The 21,467-nt window shown below is 54.8% G+C and overlaps 1 protein-coding gene across 5 annotated transcripts in view; it reads right to left on the bottom strand.

Moving 5' to 3' along the window:
- Positions 1-15,427: 15,427 nt before the first annotated feature.
- Positions 15,428-21,467, bottom strand: part of ARHGAP27 (Rho GTPase activating protein 27) — a 31,232-nt gene continuing 25,192 nt past the window's right edge. For all 5 annotated transcript variants that reach the window (XM_059149892.1, XM_059149893.1, XM_059149896.1 and 2 more), the window contains 9 exons: positions 21,207-21,311; positions 19,170-19,268; positions 18,308-18,413; positions 18,024-18,134; positions 17,852-17,950; positions 17,611-17,688; positions 17,382-17,516; positions 17,148-17,253; positions 15,428-17,034 (listed from right to left, as the gene is read on the bottom strand). In XM_059149892.1, coding sequence (XP_059005875.1) covers positions 16,857-17,034; positions 17,148-17,253; positions 17,382-17,516; positions 17,611-17,688; positions 17,852-17,950; positions 18,024-18,134; positions 18,308-18,413; positions 19,170-19,268; positions 21,207-21,311 — 1,017 coding nt within the window. In that variant the 3' untranslated portion in view covers positions 15,428-16,856. The remainder of the gene's footprint in view (positions 17,035-17,147; positions 17,254-17,381; positions 17,517-17,610; positions 17,689-17,851; positions 17,951-18,023; positions 18,135-18,307; positions 18,414-19,169; positions 19,269-21,206; positions 21,312-21,467) is intronic.

Raw genomic sequence — 21,467 nt, 5'->3', positions numbered from 1 at the left:
GGAAAGTGACAGTAGTGTTACTCAGGTCCCACCTGTATATATACGGATACGGTAGACATGGCCCTCTGGGAGGCACCTGCTTTCTCCACAGCAAATGCGGTGGGGAGACTGTGGGAGGCCTGGTGGCTAATCTGGTGCCCCAGGCTCCCCAGCAACCCTCCTTGTGGTTGAAGAGCGTTTCTGTGCTGTTAGGCAGTGCCTCTCTGGTGCCCACGGAGGTTATCTGCAAAGGAGCAGGGGTGGGGGGGGGGTCGCCCTCACTGGGCCCTTCAGGTACTTGCACCTGGGTCTGTGCAACCTCAGGTCTGTCTGGGAGGGAACCCTCCCCTTAGAGTGGGGGAAGGAGGGACGGGGCTTGGGGAGATGGTTCTGTAGTTCTAGAAAAGCTGCTTTAAACCCCTGCTAAAACTAGTTAACCTCTGACTCTCCGAGGGACCCTCCCTCCCTCCCTCCACAGCGCCCTCTGCTACCACATCGCAAGGTTTCCACATCCTTCTCTTCCCCTCATCTTGCTGCCCATCTGGCTTGTTCTTCTACCTCTGCTAGTTGGGAGGTCTACCAGATGTCAGCGTGGCCCACCTCTCCGTCCAGGCCTCTCTCTCAGCCACTTTGCAGCCCTTTCTGGGGGCCTTGGGGTTCTAGGGTACCCCCCACCTCCTGGCCCTGGGGGAGGACTTCCCAGCAGCCCCAAAGAGGAGGCACCTCAGGGCTAGGAGGGGGAGGTGGGCATCCTTCTGGTTTCCCCTGTGTCTCTTGCACACCTTCCTCCCTCAGCCCCCGGCTCCTTTAGATGCACACGAACCCGGTTCTTTCTGCCAGGCCCCCGCCTGCCTGTGCCAGTCACCCCCTAGAGCTCGACCTCGTTGCTAACAGGACCGTCCCTGGATTTCCACCCTGACCACACCTCTCATCCTTCCAGCTCCCCTTCTTTTGGGCAGGCACCTCCAACCGCCCAGCCAGTGACACTCCCATTCACTAGACTACTCTGTCGTCTACCATTTTGATTCTTCTAGTGCAACAACCCTGACACTTGTTCCCTGCTCCGTCTGTCATTTCTGCCTGGCACAGCCTCACGGTGGCCAACGCCAGCTCTGTTCTTTCTCCCCACTGGCGCCAGAGAGGTGAGAGGTTGCCAAATGTCTACAACCCCTTTTCATAATTTGGCAGCTGGCCTTGTCTTCCACTTCCATGCTTTCCATGCCTCACTTTATCCCCATTGAACATTCTAGTTCTCCCGCTATCCTGAGCACCTTCCTCTGCTTCTCCAATGCCCCAGGACCTGTCCCACCCCAGCCCTTTTGCATGTGCTGTGCTCACGGTCTGCCAGACTCATGGCTGGTGACTTCCCAGATGTCACCTCCTTGGAGGGCCTTCCTGGACCACACAGCTGGTGCAGCCCCACCAGTGACTCCGTGTCACTCCCTGTCGCATCCCTGTGTTTGTTGTCCCTTGTACGGAGTGTATCATAACCTAAGCCCACCTTGTGAGTTGGTTTGAGTTTATTCTTTCGCACCCGCCCAGCCGGTAAGGGGAGCCTCATGGGTCCTGCTCGCTTTCCGTTCCGGCACCTGGCACATACCAAGTGCTCAATGTGTACTTGTCCAATGTGGAAATGAGGGAAGGAAGGAAGGACTGGAGGAGGGGTTCCTTTCTCTAAGTTTGCTGTGAGGATCAGCTGTGATGGGGGCAGGAGATCACTCTGGAAACTGGCCCACGTTGCACATGGTAGGAGTTTGCTCTGGCACCACACTTGGCATGCAGTAGGTGCTCAATAAATGCTGATGAATGAATTCGTATGCCATGAGGCCGGATTTAGGGTGTGAAAGAAGTGTAGACAAAGTGCTGGGGAAGGGGTCCTCATTAGAGAATCAGGAGGAAGCCTCTGCTGCTCTGCCCACCTCACCCTCCCTGCCCTGGTCCCTCTCTGACCCAACCCCAGCTATATCGCCTTCCCTCCGTGACCTGCTGCTCCTGCCTCCAGCCCTCGGGTCACAAAGTACCTCCCTCCTAGAATGCCTCCAGAAGGGCCAGCTTCCACTGATCCCTTACAACGTGGCTCAGTGATTACCCGATCCTCTCACAGACATTCAGGCCTTGGACACAGCCGAGGACAAGTGTGAGTTCCCCGCCTCCACGGAGCTTACGTTCTGTGGACTGAACAGCGATCAGAACATGAACCTCCTTCCAGGAAGCCTTTTCTAATTCTCCTCCCCGGATCTGGTGCCCTGTGCCCCTCCCCCCTCCCCTCCTCACCACAGTGGATTTCCATGGGGATCTGTCTCCACTTAGAACCCAGGAGGACCTGGATTCTTGTCTTTTCCATCTATTTCCCCGCTTTTTTTTGTTGAAGATGTTATTTATTTATTTGAGAGAAAGAGCACACAAGCAGGGTGAGTGGGAGAGGGAGAAGCAGGCTCCCCGCTGAGCACGGAGCCCAGTGAGGGCCTCGATCCCAGGACCCTGAGATCATGATCTGAAGGCAGACGCTTAACGACAGAGCCACCCAGGCAGCCCTCCAACTGATATCCTGATGGGCATGGATCTTGGTGGCAACCGTACCTTTGGGTTGCATTCCACGCTCTGACAAGGGGAGGCGCAGTATTCCCCGCTGAGCGCCCTGTGAGGGCCTGCATGTTTGGGGAGCGTGTGGGGTACAGGACTTGGGCTGAAGAGGCAGGAGGCCTGGTGCCACATCTTGGATGGCTGGACAGGTTTCAAACGGAGTCCTATTGCACTTGCCTTGCTAGGGGCCATGTCCCGATTTAGTAAACCACCAAGGAAGCCACGACCTCGGTCACATGGGAAGTCACACCTCACAGGGTTGTCCCACTTTTCCTACTGCTCGGCTGAAGACCTGTGATGGTTTAAAACTAAGTGTCTCTGTTTCACACGGCAAGTGCCGGCTGGGGGAACCTGTTAGGCCACCAAGAGGTTAAGAAGCCATTGGAGGCACTGTCATGGGTGACCTATCCATATAGGGTGGCAAAGGGAACTGGGATGACTTGGGGACATCCCTAACCTTTGAGGCTGACGTCATGGTGATAACCACTCACCACAACACATCTCGTGGTGCCAGTTCTCCATGGTGGCTGAGAGGTGGCTGAGGTCCTTAAGGCAGGACTACATGGCCGATATTCTCTGAGCACGCAGAAGGAACCCACAGAGAAGTTAGAACCATTTCGAGAACTGTTCATTTTTTTCACGCAGCGATTACGTATCTCCGCCCTGTTGTATAAGCAGTTGCCGGGAATAGCCAACCGTATTTACTATATGTGCTCGTGGGTGAGATGGTGAAGGGGGGGGAGGGGGGAATCTCATGGGGGGGCTGTTTAAGCCGGGCATCGAAGGATGGGCGGTGTGATCTACCAGGTGGAAGGGCATTCCGGGAGAGGGAACAGCATGCACAGACACATGGCGAGAAACGGCACGGCTTGCTCAGGGAGCAGCAGGTGGCTGCTTGTGACTGCTTGTGGCTCTATTTATCAAGTCCCCCTCGTGGGCCCTGTGCTGGACTACTTCATCCCACTGATCAAACCCATTGCCCTCCTAGGTGATTTTTGTAGAGGAAGGAGCTGGTGCTTACAGAAGTTATGTAACTTGTCTCCAGTCCCATATCCAGTGGAAGAGCTCAGGTTCAAACTCAGATTCATCAGATCCCCAGATCTGTGCTCCTAACCACCATACCAAATTGCCCCATAACATGATGTGGGACCTGAGAAGCCAGGGGCGGCCATTTGGCCTTGATTCTAGAAGGCAGAGTCTCCGGAATGGCTGCCATTTTCACTCCACCTTCCAGAGAACTGGTCATGCCTCAGACTTTCATTTCCTTAATGCTTGCCTTTAGATGTTTTACTTTCTAAAAAGTTAAGTAATTTTTCTGGAGGCGCAACATACATACGAAGGAGTACACAGATCAATTAATTTTCATTCACGTGAAAAACAGTAATTTGTTCACCCCGGTCAAAACCAGAATATTCCAAGCCCTCAGCGGCCAGCCTTGTGCCTCCTCCCAGGCACCACCCCACCGGCAACCACTCTTACAGGTTTAACAGCAGAGATTAGTTTAGTTTGCTTTTGAACTTCACATAAATGGAACCATGAAGACTGTTCCTTTTTGTGTGTTTGGCTCAACATTTGTAGAGTTTAATTTATGCATTCTCACTCCCGTACAGTATTCCATGATGTGTGTGTATCCGAATGTGTGAATCCCTTCTACTACTGACATATAGACTGTTTTCGATTTGGGGGCTGTTACGAATAGAGCTGCTGTGAACCTTCTTGTACATGACTCCCGGGGAACGCAGGCACTCATTTCTGCTGGAATTATACCCTGGAGGCTTGAGCTCCTGGGTCAGAGAGGAGTATGCCTATGCTCTGCTTTGGTTGACCTGGCCAGTGTCCCAAAGTAGGTAGTTTACAGCCTACCAGCAGCAAATCAGAGTTCCAATCGTTCCACATCCTTTCCAACATTTGATACTGGGCATCTTCTTCATCTGAGTCCTAGTGGGTGCACGGGGATATCAGATTGTAGTTTTAATTCACATTTCCCTCATGACTGATGTGGTTGAGTCCTTTCTTCTGTTTATTGGCCACTTATATATCTTCTTTTTTTAAAAAAAATATTTTATTTATTTTATTTGACAGACAGAAATTACAAGTAGGCAGAGAGGCAGGCGGAGAGAGAGAGGAGGAAGCAGGCTCCCTGCTGAGCAGAGAGCCCATGCGGGGCTCCATCCCAGGACCCTGGGGTCAGGACCTGAGCCGAAGGCAGAGGCTTTAACCCACTGAGCCACCCAGGTGCCCCTGTATATCTTCTTTTTATGAAGTAGTTAAGTTTTGGCTCATTTTTCTATTTGATTTTCAATTTCTATTGATTTTTTCTTTTTCTTTTTTTCCTTTCTTTTTTTTTTTTTCTTTTAGAGATGGAGTGGGGAGAGCTGAGGGAGAGGAAGAGAGAATGTTAAGCAGACTCCCCACCCAGTGCTGAGGAAGCCAACCTGGGACTTGATCTCACAACCCTGAGATCTTGACCTGAGCCAAAATCAACAATCAGATGCTTAACCAACTGAGCTACCCAGGTGCCCCAATTTTTTGTTTTGATAAGTAAGAGTTCTTTATATATTCTGGATGTTAGTCCTTTTTTTAAAAATTTTTAATTTTTTATAAACATATATTTTTTTAAGATTTTATTTATTTATCAGAGAGAGAGAGGGAGAGAGAGCGAGCATAGGCAGACAGAATGGCAGGCAGAGGCAGAGGGAGAAGCAGGCTCCCTGCTGAGCAAGGAGCCCGATATGGGACTCGATCCCAGGACGCTGGGATCATGACCCGAGCCGAAGGCAGCTGCTTAACCAACTGAGCCACCCAGGCGTCCCTATAAACATATATTTTTATCCCCAGGGCTACAGGTCCGTGTGGATGTTAGTCCTTGATAGACATATGGTTCGCAATATCTTTTCCCAAATAAATTACTTTATGGGTCATTATTAGCATAACTAAAAAACCAGTTCCACCTGCCACAGACACTAGGTTCCTATAAAATACATAAACTAAAAATAAGACAATGTCATTAATATCTGCTGGCAGTGTGGCTAGGTCCTGATCCCTGGTAAGTGATTAACAAGTCAAAAAGAAGTGTTAAAGACACCAAGGCCAGAAATAATTAGTAAAGAAATAACTTTCTCATTTTGCAACTCCATATTAATTATCACCCTTGAGTACCCTTTGTCCTTGAACCTCCAGTAATTATGTCATCTGCCACCCACTGCATGAGGTAGGTCTATGCTTTGGGAAACACAACTGTAGGGGATAGGAATACAATGAGGGTCTTTTTTTGGTTGTTTTTTAAAGATTTTATTTATTTATTTGACAGAGATCACAGGTAGGCAGAGAGGCAGGCAGAGAGAGAAAGGAGGAAGCAGGCTCCCTGCTGAGCAGAGAGCCCATGCGGGGCTCGATCCCAGGACCCTGAGATCATGACCTGAGCCGAAGGCAGAGGCTTTAACCCACTGAGCTACCCGGGTGCCCCTATAATGAGGGTCTTAAGTGAGGGTTGGCATCATGAGATGGATGTTTTAGAAGAATTGTGCAGGTGGCAATGCAGACAACAGTAAAAGCAGAGGTGAGGCACCCAGGTTAGGAGCAATGGAGGAGGTCCAGGTGTAAGTACCAGGGCCTGGGGTGGGTGTGAAGACTGGAGAGACAGGAGGTAGAATCTGGGCATTGCACTGGCTGATAGACGTGTTAAGAGAGGAAAAGATGTCTGTGGGTATCAGATTTCTAAGTTGGAGGGTTGGGAGAAGAGAGGTAGCAAAGACTGGAGAAGGAAATTGTGGGGAGGGAGGAGATGATGAACCCAATCTGAGATATGTTGAATTTGAAGGGTTCCAACACCCCACGGAGAAAGTCTCCCATTCATTCATTCGTGCCTCAAATATTTACTGAGCATGCGCAGTTGTCAGAGGTTGGAGCCATCCGTCCACAAGATTCCCGCTCTGATGGAGCTCACCGTTCACCGGAAAGATAGTGGGGAAGACAGGTGAGGACAAGGAAGGTTTGAGAGAGGCTGGGGCCTTTGGGCCGAAGAGTGAACTTGGGGCCTTGCTAGGGAGGGGACCAGAGTGGCAGAGAGGAGGGCAGAATGCCAGCAGTTAGAGGCAGCGGGGAGAGGGCACTCCCCAAAACTCCCACCCAGGAGTAATCAGAGAGGGAAGAGGTTGGAAGCAAGTCACAAGAAGAGGGTTTCAAAGATCTGTCCACTGATGCATTCACTCATTTATTCAGTCAGACTTGGCTCCTTCCGAGTGTCAGGCTCACAGGACTCAGAGATGACCGAGAAGTGTCTGGGGGGGACACAGATGTGCAAAGGACGATTTATCGATTTATTGGGCCAGGCTGCGGGTGGAAGGTCCTGCCGTGGAAGTACCCGCGACATAGGCTGTGGGCGCACAGAGGCTGGCAATTCATACTTTTGGAACCTACTGGGTATTAGGCACCGGGAAAACCGCCTGGAGGAGCAGACAGGGAGCTGGAGCATGCGCACAGGGCTGTTGATGGAGAGGGAAGGCTTTGAGCGAGGGGCGTGCAGGGGGGAGGCTGTGGGGCGTTTTGGCACCCAGGCAGCCGCAGGCACGCGCGGGGTCGAGCACGCCAGACGACGAGGAGACGAGGAGCCCGGGGACCGGATTGAAATTATGAAAAGTGGGTTGAGCTGCCAAGGCCCAGCCCAGCGGCCTGAGTTCAGAGCCGCCCTGTGACTGGGAGCGCTGGGCTGGTGGAGGGTCAGAGCCTCTCCCTCCGCAACAGACCTGCCCACTTCCTCGGGTCGAGGCCTCCACTACTCCTCATCAGCCTCATCCCCGAGTCTTGGAGCTCAAGGCTGCCCTGAAACTCGGGGCGGGGGTTTGGAGGGGGACAGGACACCAGAGTTCTCTGGGTTGGCGCGCACAGCCGCCCAAAGTGACCTGGAACCCTCCCTGGCGGTCACCGTGGAGAATCACCCTCTGGACAGAAGACCTCTGGCGCCCCCTATTGTCAGCTGCGCTCCAACGACCCCAATCCCTCGTCCCTGCTGGCATCACGCTCGGACACACCTAAGGCTGGTTCCAGAGGCTGGGAGCCCCTCAGAGAGGGAAGTCTGACTTGTGATATTTACCTGGACCCCAGAAGCTTCCTAATTGGTCTTCCTCCCTCCATCTTCCACCCGCAGCTGGGAGACCCTCTTTAAAATTCTATCTGTGGAATACTACCTAGCAATAACAAGCCTCCGCAGGAGGACTCACATGGATCTCAAAGGCATTACACCGAGCCCAAAAAGCCAATCTCGAAAGAGTGCATAATTTATGATTCCATCTATATAACGTTCTGGAAATAGCATAATTATAGAGATGGAGAGCAGGCAAGGTTGCCAGGCATTAGGGAAGGGGAAGGAGGGTGAGCCTGTGAAGGCGCAGCATGGGGGCTATCTTTCAAGGTGATGGAACAATTGTCTTGATTGTGGTGGTGGTTGTATGAATCTATACATGTGATAAAATGTCACGGGATTATACACAAAGACATACAAAAAATTTAAAAAGGGAGTGTAGGTAAGAAATGGTGAAATCGAGTAAGTCTAGTTAATTGCATGGTGCTGATCACTTTCCTGGTCTCCATGGTGACCACAGCCCCGGAGGCGTGGCGGGGGGCGGGGGGGACGGGAGGGAGGGGAGGAGGGGAGTTAGGGGTTGGACACATGGGACCTTTCTACATTATTTTTGCAACTTCTTCTCCGTCAGGAATTCTTTCAAAATAAAAAGTGTATAAGGAGAAGAAAAAGCATAAGTGGACTTATCATCCACCTGCTCGTTTACTCAGAGGTACCCGGGAGGGGGAAGTCCAAGAAAGGAAATCTGTCAACTCTTTTAATGAACCAAGCCCTGCTCTGAGGCTGGCGGCCACGGAAAGAACATCCTCTCTGACAAGGCACAGGGGCAGACCTCATAGCCGGGCCGCCACCTGGCCGCCTGCGCTTAATTCCGATGGGTGCCCTCTTGTATTGGCCAGAGGGGGGCGCTCTTCTTCTTCTGATGCTGTGGCTTTAAATTGGTCAAAGTACCCTTCCCTTGGCCCTGCTGGGACTCAGGCCGAAGTCATGAAGAAACAAAGGGTCCCAGTCCCATGTGCTGTCCTGCCCCCCAGATAACCTGGCTGCACCTGGAGACACCTCAGGACACGTCTGCTTCTGGTTCCCACTGGCCCCACCGCAGAGGCTCTCTTAGCCTAGGACCCAGGACCGGTCTCAAGCCTGAGGGATGAAGACTTAGCAAGGCTTCGCTGATGTTCCTGTACCCGGTTCCGGGCCAGGCATTTTGCACACATTTCATTTTATAATGGGAAGGAGTCTCTGAGGTAAGCACGAACCTCCTAAATTTATAGATAAGCACACAGAGGTGAACAGCCTGCTCAAGATCACTTCACAGAAAATGGCAGAGCTGGGGTTTGAATTCTGGGGTTTGCCTGTTCAGGTAGCGCCTCATCAACAAGTATTTACTGGATACTCGTCAGGTCCAAGGCACTCTGCTAAGTGCTAGGCTTGCAAAGGTGAACCTACAAAGATGAAACTGAGGTTCATAGTATCGTAGTGAAAAGACGGCAATAAATAATCAGGATATGTGCTTCTAAAACAGTAATTTAAGATAAGAGAAACATGTGGGTCTCAATGTATAACAAAGAAAGCTGACCTGGCTGGGTATTCAGAGGAGATGTCTGAGGAAAGATTACCTGAGCAGAATTCAAAAAGATGACTAAAGCAAAGGGGAGGAGAGAACTGCAGAGAGGGTACAGCACATGCAAAGGTCCTGGGGCCGGAGGGATCATGAGACATTTCAGTAACTGATGGGAGATTAGTGTAGTTGCAGTGCAGAAACCTGGAAAACAAGTAAGGCACAGGCCCGGCAAGTGTTCATTGAGTGTTTATTCTGGGAGACTCTGTTCTCAGACCCTTAAAAGTGGTATCTTCCATAATCTTTACAATTACACCATGAGGTTACGCTACTGCTATCAGCATCCCCATTTTCCAGATGAGGAGATGGGGACACAGAGGAAGGAGTCAATTACCCAGAAGTTTCCAGTTGGTATGTTGTGGAGCTTAGGTTTGCATCCAGACAGTCTGGCTCCTGAGTGTTTGCTCTGAACCACTAAGCTATACTGCTCCGTGAAGGGAAGCTGAGAAGTACGCAGGGGACAAACAGACAGAACCCTAGAGGCCATGTTAAAGCTTGTGGTCTTTTCCTAAAATAAGCAGAATGCTTTTTGAGCGGGGCAGTGATATGATCAGGTCTGTATTTTTAGTTTTGGGGGATTAATTAATTAGGTTTTTATCTTTTAATCTTTTTCAAGATTTTATTTATTTATCTATTTGGCAGAGAGACAGAGAGAGCACAAACAGGGGGAGGGAGAGAGGAAGGAGAAGCAGGCTCCGCACTGAGCAGGTGGCCTGATGTGGGGCTTGATCCCAGGACCCTGGGCTCATGACCTGAGCCAAAGGCAGATGCTTAATGAACTGAGCAACCCAGGTGCCCAAGGTTCTTTTTAAAAAAGAAAAGATTTTATTTATTTATTTGAGAGAGATAGAGCACAAGCAGGGGGAGAGGCAGAGAGAGAGAGGGAGAAGCAGGCTCTCCAATGAGCAGGGGGCCTGATCAATGTAGGACTCGATCCCAGGACCCTGAAATCTTGACCTGAGCTGAAGGGAGAACCAGGCTCCCCTAGGTTCGTATTTTTAAATGAGGGGAAAGAGGATGTGGGGAGAGAAGGGGCTGGAAGGTACTGCAGTGGTCCAGGCAGGAGACATGAGCCTCTGAGACGAGGTGGGCCACCACAGGAGTGGGTGGGTGTGAGGGGCAGAAGTGACGTGACGTGGTCATAGATCAGGTGTGGAGGATGGAGAGAGCAAGAAAGAGGGAATGGTCGTAGTCCTAGGTTTCTGACTTGCCCAGTTTGGAGGGTAAGGCAGTCATTTCCTGGGACAGGTAAAAGCCCGGGGGAGGGCTAGGTTTGGGGAAGATCATGAACCAGTCTGAGGCTGTCAGGGAGACACAGGGGTCTGAAGCTTCTAGAAGCAATCAGGCCTGGCACTACCGATGAGAGTCACTGATGCCCTGGGTAGGGGTAGGATCATTCAGGGAGGGAGTACGAGGGAGAGGAGGGGCTGGGCCTAAGGACACTGACCTTCCTGTCTGGGCAAAAGAGAATGAGAAGCTGTGGCTGGAGTGGGAGGACCACCAGGAGAACGTGGCAGCATGCAAGGCATGAGGGACAGGAGGGGGCAGTCAGCAGCGACAGGATCCTCCCGAGGGGGACAACTGATATGCCCAGCAGGTATCCATGTGGGGTCGTTGGTGAGTTTAGGGGGAAATTCAGGAGTCTGATGGTGTGCGGGGGTGAAGGAATGGAGAGAATGATGAAGTTCTAGAATATACGTGAGGTTCAGTGGGGTGAGGTCCGGAGCCGATGACCAAGAAAGAATTCTTGAGACATCTTTGGTACAAAATGGTGGCTTATTAAAGCACGGGGACAGGGGACAGGACTGGTGGGCAGGAAGAGCTGCTGCCTGGGGTTGTGAGGGATGGCAGGTTATGTATACCATGCGGTTGGGGGAAGGTATGGGAAAGGGAGGTTTCAACAGAGCTTTCATGTGCTAAAGAGGGCCTACAAGGTAAGACACCAGGCGTTGATCAAGGCTGTCTTTCCCTTTTAGCAAGGAACTAACATCAAGGTAGTTGGGAGATTCCTGAAGAATGTCACATTTGTCCCACCCAGGAATGGTGGGGGTGAGCCTTCTGCTTGGGCTGAGGGGGAGATTGCAAGGTGCCAGCCTTTTGCTTTGTCCTCAGCCAGCCTTCTGCTCCCTCATCAAGAGGAGCACGGTGGATGTTGTAGGGGGTACACTTGTTTCCATAGCTTGGGGGGTGCGGCTGGCAGCTGACGGGTCCCATCTGAGCCTCTCTCTAGGACACGCCTTGGGCTGAAGAGAGTCTCTTTGCCCAAATTCAGGGGTCCTCCTCCATTCCTGCCAAGAGAGGCCTCCTCCAGTGACTGGATGATAAGGCGGCTTAAAGGTCTGGCCCCCCTTAGCCACAATGTGGGACAACGCTGAGGCGCACTGGGCTCTTCCAGTTCCAGAGCTTCCTGTGGCTTCCATGGGGTGTGGCGGAGCCTGGGATGGGCCTGCATCCCCTCCCACCACCCCAGCTGTGGCCCTGAGAGGGCTCCCCAGTGAACTGCCTACGGGCTCCCCTCTACTTCCTGGGGACTTCCACCTGAGACAGCGGTTCAGTGAGGAGGGGAGCAGGGTGGCCATGGTGGTGGACACTTTCCGGAAAAGGGAGAGGGTGAGCTGCGTCCTGGAAGGAGAGATGTCTGCTCTGAGGTACCAGGGCCAGGGAGGCAGGGGCAGATGTGGTGAGGGAGCTGGGAGCTCTGCCCCGGGGGATGTGAAGCGGTTCCCTTATTTCTGTGAGGTAGAAGTGAGGGCCTCTGGAGAGAGAGCGGAGAGGGGGCAGGAGAGGGAAAGGAGGAAGCGAGAGCAGGAGTCAGGGAGGGCCAGAGGCTTGAGGAGAATGAATCCCTGAAACACTTGTTGCAGAAGGGGAGAGAGAAAGGAAACCCTCCCGCGCTGCCTGTGAGAATGTAGAATGGTGTGGCCACCGCGGAAAACTCTCGTTTGACGGTTCCTCGCGAAGTTTGACAGAGTGACCATCCGGCCCACTCCTAGGAATGTGCCCAAGAGGAACAAAACATGTATGGATGGACTGAATGTTCGTATTCCCCCAGGTTCATATGTTGAAGCCCTAACACCCAATATGGGGGTCCTGGGAGGTAGGACCCATGAGGATGGGGCCCTCATGCTGGGATTCGAGTCTTTGTATGAAGAGGACGAGGTGCGCCTAGGCGGCACAGTGGGTTTCGGCTCAGGGCATGACATGATCGCAGGGTCGTGGGATCGAGGCCCTGGAGGGGCTCCCTGCTCAGTGGGGGGTCTGCTTCTCCCTCTGCCTCTCCCTGCTACTCGTGGTGTTCTCTCTCCCATTCTCTCTAAAATAAATAAATCTTTTTTTTTTTTTAAGATTTTATTTATTTATTTGACAGAGAGAGAGACACAGTGAGAAAGGGAACACAAGCAGCGTAAGTGGGAGAGGGAGAAGCAGGCCTCCCGCTGAGCAGGGAGCCCCGATGTGGGGCTTAATCCCAGGACCCTGGGATCATGACCTGAACCAAAGGCAGATGCCCAACGACTGAGCCACCCAGGCACCCCTAAAATAAATAAATCTTAAAAAAAAAATAAAAGAAGAAGAAGAGACAGAGATGAGCTCTCTTTTTCTCTGCCAGGCGAGCACAAAGCAAGAAAGCAGCCATCTGCAAGCCAGGAAGACATTCTTCACCAGAAGCCCACCACGCTGGCGGCCTTCTCTGACCCTTCCAGCCCCAGGACTGCGAGAAAGCCTTTCTGTTGTTTCGGTCACCCAGTCCGTGGCATCTGGTGACAGCAGCCCGAGCTGAGACAGCGTGTCCACATAAAACCTTGCACGTGAACTAGTCCCAACAGCCTTATTCATGAGAGTGGAAAAAGTAGAAACAACCCAGTGAATGAATGGGAATGAATGAGAAATGCGGTGTCTCCATACAATGGGATTTACTTGGCCATGGAGAGAGCAGAGAGGGGAGAGGACAGGCTGGCCCACGGCCTGGCCTGGTGGGGACCGGCGGAATGGAAGCAAAGGTACAGTGCTGAGAGGCCAGCTGAGAGCAGGGGGAGGCGGGTGGTGGTGGGAGGGGGAGGGGGAGGGGGAGGGGGAGGGGGAGGGGGAGGGGAGGAGTCAGGCAGGTGAAGGGGAGGCAAGCAGGGCGACTGGCAGCACTTGGCATTGAGGCTGGGACAGCCTGGCTGGGAGCTAAGGCAGGGGCACAGCTCATGTGTAAAGAAGTGGGAATGCGGATGGCCTTGGAGGCCACATGCTGAAGTGACGCGGTCAGACGGCTGCTGGGTGGGGGATGAAACCGGGAGAAGAGTCCAGTCAGAGGCCACTGGGCCCCTGAGCTGAGAGACTGAGGGGGACAAGAGGCAGACCCGGGGACGAGTTAAGAGGTGGAGGATATAGGGACAGGTTGGGTTGAGGGGGCGGCGCGGACTGGCTCGGGCAGTGGTGGGTGGAGATTCTGGTCAGTGGAGGGGCTGTGTCTCGCTACAGGGAGAAGGGCTGGTCTCCGAGTTTTGTTGTGGGCAGGTCGCATGCGGGGGGGGTCCTGTAAGCAGGTGGCCATTTGCACTTGGAACCCAGGAGAGAGTGGCCGTGGCTGGCGAGAGATTTGGGTGACCCCTGGATGGAAGGGATGAGGGCTTTTAGGGAGGATGGAGGGGAGAGGGCCATGGGCTGAGGCCACAACCCAGCGGGCATCACTTTTTAGAGGCTTTGCAAAGACCCATGGTGCTGAAGGCAAAGGGACAGCGTGCTTTGTGGGGGGGACAACAGGCCGTTCATGTGTCCCCTTGCATGCCTGCCAGATCGGGCAACCAGGTGGGCACTGGTGACCTTTTCTGGGGCAGCTTCAGGGGCAGATGGCAGGCTGTAGGAGGGTCAGAGCATCTGTTGAGAGTGGGCAGGCTTGGGGAGAGGGCCCTCTGTGACTGCCCCATCCCCTGTGGCACTTACTTTTTGGTCCGGCTGGTGCTTCAAGAGGACAGATATTATTTTTATGTATCTTTGTGTCTCCACACAAAATCCAGTTCATTCCTGACATAGTCAATGAGCACCTATAGTGCTCCCTGAGCACCGTGCTCGGGGTTGCGGATTCGTGGCTGAGCCCACACGTCTGATGGAGCTCAGGCTGCAGACGAAGCTGCGGGTGGACTCTGCCACCCGTCCGCCGTGTGACCTCCACTGAGATATGACATTGTCGCTCATGGGCAACACGAGTTTCCTCATGGGCAGTGGGTGATTTCTGCAGCTCTTCCTGGTGACAGAACATGGTGATTCCTATTTGCCTGCTGCCACATTGTTGGCTCACCAAGGCCTGGGCAGCATCAGAAGCCTGGGGTGGGGTGAGGATCAGACCGGGGAGCAGACACTTCCCAAGACCTCCCTATCCAAGGACCTTCCTGCCTGCTGTCCTGCCCCTGTTCATTGTGGCCCGCAAGGCCCTGCACACTCTGTCCCCTGTCAACCTCTCCAGCTTCACTTCATACCCTACCGCAGAGCCTTTGCACATGCCGTTCCCTCTGACTAGACACCTTTCCCTTAACTCCTCACTTTGCTGACTCCTCTTCATTCTTTACTACTGAGCCCAGATGGGGCTTCTGCAGAAGCATCTCAGGTTCCTGAGGGACAGTGACACCCGAATGACATGCCTTCAGAGCACCCTGGGCTTTCTCTGACTTTTGTACAAAGGAATATAACCAAGTAATTAGTTGTTTAACATCTGTCCCATTCTGTCCTTAGACCTGGGAGAGAGGAACCCTCGCCCTGCTGCTGGTGCTCCACTTCAGAAGGCTCTACCCTCACCTTCTCTGTCTGTGTCCTCCCCCCACGGGATGAGGAACCTGTGGGGCACCTTGGAGCCCAGGTCCTTCCCTCTGGACCATGCCCCTGATAGCCAAGACCCCAGAAGTCCCTGCCCAGGCGACCCATTCCCTGAAGGGTGGGCCATGTGGGGTGGCCATGGGGTGGCAGGGGGCATGGCGGTGTGTGCCAGCAGATGGGATTGTCCACGTGTGTGCATGTGGATCTCTCCTTGGGGGCAGGATGGCTCTGAGGGCAGGTACAGGGGGCGGGCTGACAACACAGCTGGCTCTTCTCACACCAACGTCCCTGGGCACAGAATCCAGAAGCGCCAAAGAAGTTTCAGTTGGAACCTCGTCTTTGAGGTCATTATGAACGTGAATTTGTCGAAGTAGGAGAATAGAACACATTTTATTTAACAGTTAGAACTTGATTTGTAGGTTTACAGTATGTCCATGGATGGTGTGAGGCGACCATCTGTATTCTTGTCCCGGCCCTGTTGGCATTTGGGGGGACGTGGGTCAGCCACCGAGCACATGCCCCACCCAAGAGGCGGCCTGCGCAGTACCCCTGCCCCCGAGCACCACGCCTGGCACAGAAGAGCAAAGAATAAATATTGGCTGTGAGAGACAAACGAGATGATTCAAGTGAAATGCTTGGCAGGGTGAAATGTCAATAAATAGTAGCTATTACTGTTGAACAGATGAGCGGTAGGTGGGGCAGGGGGATGAGACCCAGAAGCTGAGGTGCTTTGTGTGTGAGGTGGGAAAGGGCATCGCTGGCCTCAGGGTTCACGCTTCCTTTCCAGAGGCTGTACCCGCCTTCTCCCAGCCCTGCAGGCCTCTCCCAGCTCCTTAGGACAAGGTGGGCCCCTGGCAGGCAGCTGGACAGCCAGGGTGCTGAGAAGGGCTAGGCAGCTCCCACCAGCACTATTTCCCCTCTGGGCTAAGAACAGCCACGGCAGGTGTCCTATTTGCCTTCAGGATGTCCCCAGGCCCAAGCAGAACGGGCAGAGGGGTGTGCAGGGGGTGTGGAGGGGAGGGGGTGCTGAAAGGTCTGACGGCGCCCTCTCAGGAGACGGTGGTGAGAGGAGCCCTAGCTGGGCAGTCAGACCGCCCAGGGGACACTGAGCAGGTCACTTTGCTGCCACCACCGCCTCCCTCTCTTTGTTTGTCCAATGAGACTGTGTGTGGAGATGGTGTGGGTCAGGCGGCCGGTGCAGGGTACACACTGAGTGTGAAGAACCTGTGCACACAACACCTGTAGGTCTGGGAAGGCCATGGCCCGAAACAGGGGAGCAGATGGAAATGGCCCATGTTGGTTGTGGACAGTGTCAGGCACGAGTTAGGCCAGAGGCAAGCCAGGCAGCAGGGGCGCTGGAGGCGGCTGCTCTGAGACTGACACCCCCTGCCCCAGGGGGGCCCCCACTTGCAGGCCTGATGAGGCCCAGAAGCCCCTCATCCAAACTCCTTTCTCCAGCACCAACCATTGGAGAAAACAGTCTCATCCCAGCACATTCTCTCTCACACACACAGTAGGTGTCACTGTAATAAACAACAGAACCCAAGTAAGCCCCAAACAGGACAGGCGGGGGTGGGGGTGGGGGAATCACATTTTGCAAACTGCCCACCAGGGGTCACCATACTGCACCAAGGGATGCAGATTTCACTCCAGCCTAGGCACCGGTGGGAGGCGGAGGGTCTCACAGAGGAGTCCAGCCCAGCTGCCTCCAATAGTCCAGCTTCCAAGGCAGAACCAGTGTCGAGGTGCCCAGTCCCAGGCCGCAGCACCAGCTGCGGGGGTGGGGATAGCGGCCCGCGGTCAGTGCGGCTGGAAGATGTCTGAGCATCGCTGCAGGATGAGCTCCACCACCTGGTTCTGGAACACCATGGTCATGGGCATGCTCGTTTCCTCGGTCTCCGGCCGCAGCAGCGTGGGCCCGAACACTATGGCCACGCTCTGCACCGACATACGGTTCTGATCGCCATGCTCAATCACCCTGCAGCAGGGAGGGGAGGGGAGGGGAGGCGGGAATTAGGGCTCAGAGCTGGAGGGGGCGTAGGGGGTCCGCCGGCACCCGCCTTCCCATCCCCTCGCCGCTCGCCCGCTCACCGGCACAGGTGCTGGAAGAGCAGCCGCAGCGTGTCGTGGTTGGGGGCGGGCAGCGAGCGCACCAAGTCCCGCACACAGCGGCTGCGCTGGGCCTGGTCCTGCAGCTCTGGGATAGGGAGGGGTGGGTCGGCTCGGCGAGGGGGACGGAGGGACTGAGTCCCAGCGCGGGGTGGGGAGTCCGGGCCCGCACCCTGCCCGGTCCGCCCCGCCTCCCCCCCTCCCCCCCCAGCTCACTGATGGCAGCGATGAACTTGGGGAAGTGCGAGAAGGGGAAGAGGGGCTCCGGCAGCTCTCGAAAGAAGAGTTTCAGGGCTCCAGTGATCACGTGGACGTCCTCCCAGCGCCCGTCATCCAGGTCCAGGCGCTCATCTGCGGCAAGTGGGAGGGGGGGTGTTAGGAGTCGGAAGAGGCCCTCAGCACCTCTTGTTGTCTTCAGGCCCCAGGGTGAGGGGCGGGGCCTCACCATGGTCCACCTTGTAGCGAAGCTTCTGGATGGTGGCCAGGTTTCCACTGATGCGGTACAGGCCGTCGATGTCCAGCCCTGGGGCAGAGGGAGGCGCTGACCTCGGGCTTGGAGGGGATGGGGCTGAAGCTCCCGATCGGATTCCCACTCAGGGGCTTCCCCCCCCCCCATTCCCCCACCCCACCCTCCCCAGGGGTCTCCGTCATGGGGTCCGGGAGGGAGGCCTTCAGGCGCCGCGTACCCCGGGCCTCGACGGTGCGGATGCACTGTTGCACGAAGCGCGGCACGGAGCTCCTTTCCCGCTCGCACAGCGCGGCCAGCGCGCAACCGAACACCTGGTCTGGGGGAAAGGCTAGTGAGCGCCGCCCGGCCCCGGGGTCCCCCGCGCCGCGCGCTCCGGTTTCCCCAGGTACCTTTGATGTAGCCCTTCTCCCGCAGCGACTGCAGCGTCGGCCGCTTTAGCAGGAACTTGCGGAGCCTCTGCCGGACCCTGCTGAGGTCGCTCTCCGGGATGACTGCGCCTGGGCCCGGGAATGCGGGGCCGAGTCACTCGGTGGCGCCGGGATTGGCCAGGCTGGCCCCAGCCCCAGGGCGTAACCCCCACCCAGGCGAGGGGCTGGAGACGCCCTCCCCCCACCCACCTTCCCTACCACCCCCACCTTCCCCACCCCACCCCTCACCCCCCTCGCACCTGCACCACCGGGCCGCGCCTCCTCCTCCCCCCTCCAGCTTCCCAGGCGCTCGCTGGACCCGAAGTCCGCGCTGCTGCTCTCGCTTTCCTCCTCCCGGGGCAGGTCTGCAGACTGCAATCACGGGGCCTCAGAGAGGCAGGGCCTGGGGCTAGCCGGAGGGCCTTCTGGGACGGGGTGAGGGGCCCGGAGTGCCCTCCCAGCCAGGCCAGAGTTCACACTTCCTTTCTCCAGTTCACTCCCCTGCCGTCCACCAGGGAACCTCAGAACGTTCATCTCCCTTGACTGCCTGGAGCCCTTTGGGTGTTGGAGACAGCCACCCTGCCCTGCCCCACTCTTTCTTATCCTGGCCCCCCTTGCCCATTTTCCTAGTTCCTCTGCACACAGTCCACGAGGTCAGCATTCCTCAGTATGGGGCTCCTAGTTCCGGACTTAAAGTTCCCGCTGAGGACTCAGCACTGCCAACAACTGCATCACGGCCCTTGGATTCCTACCTCTAGAAATACAGCCAAACTCTGTACTCAGTGTTGGCTCCTAAGGAATTGAGGGTCAAAAAGCCCCAGGTTGTTTCCTGGAGAACAGCTGTCAGAGGGGGCGTGTCCTATCTGCATTTATGCAGGGAATAGTTTGAATCTAGAAAACTGTAGACTCTTCAATTTAATCCTCTGAAGTTTTCCCTTCTGATTTTAGCCTGTCATTCCAGCCTGAGGCTCTTTCTCTGATATTTCCTTTACTTCTTGCCTCCCTTGAAATGGAATATTCTGCTAGGATGTGCCCCCCTGCCCCCGCCCGGGCCTGGAGAGATCTCCTCCTCGTGGCTGGCCATCCATCCCATCCCCACCAGCCCTGGAGGCCCCAGGCTCTGCTCACCAGCTCCTGGATGCCCTCGCCAATGGCCTTGTGCCAGGTGCTGATGATGGCCTCGGAGTCATGCTGGATCAGGTACTCTGAGCCATCTCGGCTCCGCAGCTGGAGAGACACACGAGTTCTCAGTCATCTCTGGCTCCCTGGGTCAGCCCTGGGGCCAGGCCTCAGGGGTCAGGCCTCAGGGGTAGGCAGTGTGGGGAAGGGAGATACAGAAATGGTGGAGATGATCTGGCCTTGGCCCCAGGAACTGAGAGCACCATAGAACAAGGGCTTTACCGCAGGCCCAGGCATTCCGTCTTGTTAAAAGCAGTGACAGCCTATCTGTTACAGATGGGCAAACCAAGGCCCTCTCAAAACATAACCAGTTCCTCTCTGAAAGGTTCATACAGAAGGAAAAGCTATACAGTTACCCAGCAATACATCTCCCAAAACATTCATCCTGCTGGATGCTCAGGTGAGCTGAGCTGCCCCAGGCCAGCTGTTTTGGAAAGTCTAACACTGAAGTTTTCTGTGGTTCTGGAGTGATGAGGGAGACCCGCTGTGAAAATCTGCCAGGCCCCACTAACCTGGCCACGATCTAGAATGTGGGGCCGTCTCTCGAGAAAAATCCTAGAGGTGCCTGCAGGCCACCCCCTGAGCGGAGGGAGGATGGCCACCTGCCAGCCAGGAAGCAGAGGGCTCCTCCATTTCCATTCAAGACTGTCAGCCTTTCCGACAGCTTGAGTAGCTTCCAAGAGTCCCATCTGCCTTCTAGTTCTTGCCAGAAAAGACAACTCGGAAGCATTTACTCAGCAGTGTTCTCCAAAGGCAAGATAGAGAGATGACACAGAGCACGGGCTGAAGGATGTCCCTCTAGGTCAGGGACAGAACCTGCCTAGCGAAAGTGATGGCCTTCTTTAGTCGGACACCCATGACAGACATTGCTAACCGATCGCCCCCCTCGGCCCTGCCGAGCCTGGAGGAAGGCTCCAGACCTACCAACCAGAGCAGCTGAGGAGATCAAACTGGTTTTCCAGCCCTGCTCTGTGGATGTGCTAGAGGAAGCTTGGGGAATCTTCAGAAAGCTACACACTCTCAAGCTCCCAGCAGAATTGCTTTTTCTGAGCTGATTTGTGACGTTGTGCTTTTTGCTTTTATCACATTACCTGAAGCAGCCCCGAGGGTCTCTTACTAGCCCACCCTGGAGCCATACACTAAAAATAGCTTCAAGAGCTAAGGGTTGGGGAAAAGCTTTGATCTCACTCAAAATTTGGGAAAGCTCCCCCTGCCAAAAGAGGAACCGTGTCACTGATTTTCCTCCTCTGTTCACTTTGGCTACCAGGAAACCTGAGCTCATTTTTTTCAGCAGTAACCTCTCCCCTGTACATCATTGGCCCCCTGATGCCCCTTGCTCTGACTTGTGCCTGCTCCTGGCTTTTCAGTGGATTTGATCAGCTCCCCATGTGGTTTTTATTTGTTTATTTGCTTGTTTTTGTTTGTTTGTTTGTTGCTATTCTTGTTGTGACCTTCCTCAGAACTTCTGGGGACAGAGGTGACGACAAAGGTAGTTGAAAAGCAAGACAACACTGGACAGTGGAGGGTGTGGCACTGTGAAGGTCCTTGCCTGGGTCCCACCGGGGCCCAGTCCACCTGCTAGGGGAGCCTGGGAAACTTGGGGCCCAGTTAATTCACTGAGGACCCAGTTGGAAGCTTGTCTCTGACCGGCAGGAGCTGGTTTCCAACCTGTCAAAGTGAGTAGCTGGGGAGAGGGAGTCTCCTCTCTGGGAAGAGGGCTGTTCTTCCAGGCATGGATTTCATTCTCCAGAGGCCCCCTACTCCTCACCACCTTCTAAGACTATAAACTCAGTTCCTGGAGAGGGAACTGCAGAATCCGCAGTGTCAGAAACACTGTGGACAGATCCCCAAGGTGGACACAACTTTGGCTTTGAGCCCTGAGAATTCCAGTCCCACTCTCCCCAGGTCCCCCTTCTTGGGCTTGCCTTCTGAGGGTCTCAAGCCATCCGTAAGCCCCCTTGCCTTCTCCCAACCCCCACCACTCACCTCCAACACGTTCTTTCTGCTAGATTTGTCCTTGGGGGCCCAGGAGAGGGAGGCCCCCCTGAGATCCACTGTGTACTCAGGGGTGGAGAGCTTGGGAGGCTGCCTCTGTGGGAGAGGGGAGAAGGGTCGGGGGGAGCACAGTTACAGGGAGCCCTCAGCCCAGATAGGTCTGCCATGGCTCCGGGCTCCAATCCACCAGGCTCCCTTGGCTCCAGGGACAGGATGGGGAAGGGGGGCCCAGGGGTCCTGGGCCTGCTGCCT

Source organism: Mustela lutreola, chromosome 15, assembly GCF_030435805.1.
Source record: "Mustela lutreola isolate mMusLut2 chromosome 15, mMusLut2.pri, whole genome shotgun sequence".
Lineage (NCBI taxonomy): Eukaryota > Metazoa > Chordata > Mammalia > Carnivora > Mustelidae > Mustela > Mustela lutreola.
The sequence above is the reverse complement of the archived record's forward strand: the minus strand, read 5'-3'. Positions and strand labels throughout refer to the sequence as shown.